The 3,920-nt window shown below is 32.7% G+C and overlaps 1 protein-coding gene across 1 annotated transcript; it reads right to left on the bottom strand.

Moving 5' to 3' along the window:
• Positions 1-803: 803 nt before the first annotated feature.
• On the bottom strand, positions 804-2,609 carry LOC128197674 (auxin efflux carrier component 2-like). The gene is made up of 4 exons (XM_052879888.1): positions 1,657-2,609; positions 1,383-1,540; positions 1,212-1,288; positions 804-1,018 (listed from the first exon to the last, which is right to left on the bottom strand). Exons 1-4 carry the CDS (start codon positions 1,721-1,723, stop codon positions 952-954), a joined length of 369 nt encoding a protein of 122 aa, XP_052735848.1. The 5' UTR covers positions 1,724-2,609; the 3' UTR covers positions 804-951.
• Positions 2,610-3,920: the final 1,311 nt, after the last annotated feature.

Below are 3,920 nucleotides of genomic sequence, written 5' to 3'. Positions count from 1 at the left end.
AAATACCCCTAAGTATTAAAGTAATATAAAATGTTATTTATTAATGTTATATTTAATTGTAAAAATGTATATAAAAAGACCAAAATTATAAATAATTATTATAATTAATTTTTAAAAATTAAAAAAATTATAATGTAGTAAAATGAATTTATTTTTAAATGTATTATTTGTTAATGTTATATTTATTTGTAAAAATGTTTATAAGAGTAAAAAATTAAAACTAATTATTAAAATTAATTTGTTTATAACAGATTGTGCTTTATGGCAATGTGTTTTGTCACATTGTCACAATGTTTATGATCTTATTACTGTTATCTTTTGTTTTCTGTTTTTACTTAATTACAACAAAACTGCAATTTCATTTTCAATTTATGTCCAATTTTGAAAGATTTGTAGAGGAAACAATTTTATTTCGGTGTCTTCTGTAAAAATATTTGAAATCAGGGAACATAGTTAAAAGAAGGTGATAGTTCTGTAATTAAAAAGTCAAAAAGAGTAAACAAAATCAGGAAATAAAAATGGAAGCAAACAAGACCAAGTGGTTTTTCTCCTACAAATTCCTACATGATAAGCTGATAAAATGTTTGGTTTGAGTTTGTTTTGAAGTTCTGTTGTGCTTCATGACACATTGCTTAGATTTTTCCATTAACAAATAGAGAGAATTCAGAGTGGGCAAGAAATTTGGAAGAAATCAAACCCAAACTTTCATACCAATCATAAATAATATATATATATATATATATATATATATATATATATATATATATATATATATATATATATATATATATAGCATTCTACTATATACTATATATAATTTTTCTTTCCCTCTCTAACATCTAAAATCAAATATCTTGTACGTTTCTTCATCCACCCGCTAGAGCGTGGTGTCCTTGGCTTCACGTAGTACGTACAGTTACAGCATCATATCCTTCTGCCTCGCAAGATAGATTAGAGTCCAAGAAGCACGTAGTAGAGTATGGTTATGGGCAATGCAATCAGCATTCCAAATATAACCCTGCACAATTTGCAAACTCTCTTTAATTTATAATCTTCTGCATCTCATAAATTTTCTTTACAATCTTTTTAACGCCAACCTTACATTGAGAATTTAAAAAGGGGGGAAATTATAAAAAAATGAAACATTTATCAGATCAGGAATATTGAAATCATTTATTTAACTAAATAAGAAACATAAAAAAGACACTTACGCAGTACTAAGAATATCTGCATGGAGATTGTATTCTTTAGCAAACACAAAGGGAAGCATACCTTGGGGAAGGGCAGCCTGCAATATATAGGCCATATCATAAACAACTAAGAATTATATACTTTGAGTGTAATAGATAGTTGATTAAAGAAGGTTTCATAATTCATTTCACCTGGACAATTGCAACATGCAAAAGAACTCCACAGAGTCCAATGCCTATGGAGGTTGCAGCAATAACAGTTGGACCTGTCAAGAACCTAATAGCCATAGAAAATGCTGCAACAGATTTTCCACCGGCAATGATCTTGGGTTGTAATGCCATGAACAGACCTGATTACAATTAAGATTCCCATATATAATTTACCCTTTTTTTTCAAACAATCGAATATATGATATAGTGCGGATAGAAACGAGAAAAAAAATAATAAAGGGTTCATCACAGGTACCTAGACTGGACATGGCCATTTGCAGTTCATGGAACCCATTTGCGGCCAACCGTACGCCGGAAAACATTGCAAAACGTTGCCCTTCACCCTCGACAGAACCGTCCTCCTCCACGTTATGCCACCTCCACCTAATACCACCTCCATCCCCATCAACCTCACCATACAATGCTTCGGCCAAGACCACCAGATATCCTCTACCGCACAAACCTTCATCCTCTTCTCCATGCCAGACATCTCCGTGATCTCCGTCGTTGTTTTCTCCACCTACATCTATGTCTACGTCGAATCGTGGTCGTAACAACACACCTCCATCCTCTGCGGCCTTCTCCTCAACCCCAACCCACCGTTGCTTCCATGGCGGATGTACACTTTCACAGCGACGCCACGAAGATCATAACCGCATCACCCCATGGACGGCCGTAAACACGCTTATGCTAACCCAGTTTTGGCGACGGAGCAAGTATTCTAGGTATGGGGAACCGGTTACTGGAATCGGAACACAGAGGTGTCATCTGTAGAACCGAATACGAAGCACGCAGACCCGAGGCGCAAAATTATATGGAACCGGATACGCAAAGCATGCAACCGAATACACCTCCTTCGCAAATTCTTCCAAAGGCTGGAACCGGATACGCTTGACAGTGGAACCGAATACATGAAGATCTCTTCTGCTTCAAGCTTTCGTCTTCTTCATCCGCTTGCCTCCTCATCATCAACCGCCTTCTTACTCGTCCTTCGTCTTCTTCATTCGATTGCCTCCTCATCATCAACCGCCTTCTTTCTCGTCCAAACACCCATGTCTTCGTCTTCACCAGTTGCAGACGTCTTCAACCTGCAACAACCACATAAATGTGTGCGAGAAAGATTACCTCAGATGAACATCTTCACAGCTGCTCAATCTCAACTGAAAACATCAGCACACACACAAGTCTCAGTCGCGTAAAGCTCCGCAAAGTAAACACACTCTCACAGTTAATACACACCAAACTTATCTACCAACAACGTCTTATTAATGGTGTTCATGGTCAGGCTTATTTTTCAAATTCAAACAAATCTCTCCTTTGCATTGAGTGGTTATGTCAACCAGAGAATCTCGCTAGGGCCACTGGACTGCGCTGCAAAAGCATGGCGAGAGACAGTGCAAACTCCTCACACGGGCAGCGACAATAATATCACTCGTGATAGCACAATGCTATTGCTTCGTTGATTGGAATCAAGTATCAAAATTTAAGAATCAAATACGTTTCAAGGTTTATTTATATTATACATGCCTTTAAAATGGTCGTGGAATTATAGAAATAGCATAGGGCATATAGGACTTTTCGGTATAAATCATTGCAAATCTTGAAAAAATTGTGAGATGCAAAAAATAGTACAATCCTTGCAAATCCCTGCTTTTCATTCTTCGTAAATCAACGCAACCGAACAACGTTTCTCACGTAAATCTATCCTCGCTAATTCTCCTATACAGTAAATCAGCGCAAGCGAACACATAGTAAGAGTTTTATTACTTTCTCTTAGTATCTAATGTGTTTGTTTTTCATAATATTTTATTATTTTAGAATATTCACAAAAAGAAATAATATATTTTTTTAATTTTGAATTACAATTTTAAATATTTTTAATTGAGTATCATTTATTAAAAAATAATTAATATATTTTCTTGAAATGAATTTATACTGATTATGAAAAAAGTTAAAAATATTATTATAACAATAAAATAAAAGTTTAATTACTCGTATAATCCTCACTTTTGATAATAATATATTGAGTTGGTCTCGTTTTTTAAAATTTCAATTACATCCTAATTTTTTAAAAATGTCTTAATTGTATTTTTTTGAAAAAAAAAATACTAAAATTTTAAGAAAAAAAGATACTAAAGGCGTTAATAACATGTTACGTGTTAATTTGTGATGACTTTTAAAAAATTTTGTTTGTAAATATTTTTGTTGCTATGTATCAAGTTCATAAAGTGACATGTAGTACTATCATTTCTACACGTTGACATGATATTGTTACATGTGTCATTGTTTTGATTTTAATTTAACTCTTATATTCCATCTCCAAATTGAGACAAAGTTTACTATTTATATAAATGTTATACTAGTATTTTTGTTAAAAATAATTTTCTAACCTATTGTATTATTATATATTATTAATTAATGTTTTTTATAAGATTAAAACTAGTTAAATATAAATATTTAAAGAAAACAAGTATTTAAAATTAATATATTATTAATCCATGTTTTTTCAAAAAAAAAATT

The sequence above is a fragment of the Vigna angularis genome, chromosome 7 (genome assembly GCF_016808095.1).
Source record: "Vigna angularis cultivar LongXiaoDou No.4 chromosome 7, ASM1680809v1, whole genome shotgun sequence".
NCBI lineage: Eukaryota > Viridiplantae > Streptophyta > Magnoliopsida > Fabales > Fabaceae > Vigna > Vigna angularis.
Note: the sequence above shows the minus strand (reverse complement) of the source record. Positions and strands in the feature narration are given on the sequence as shown.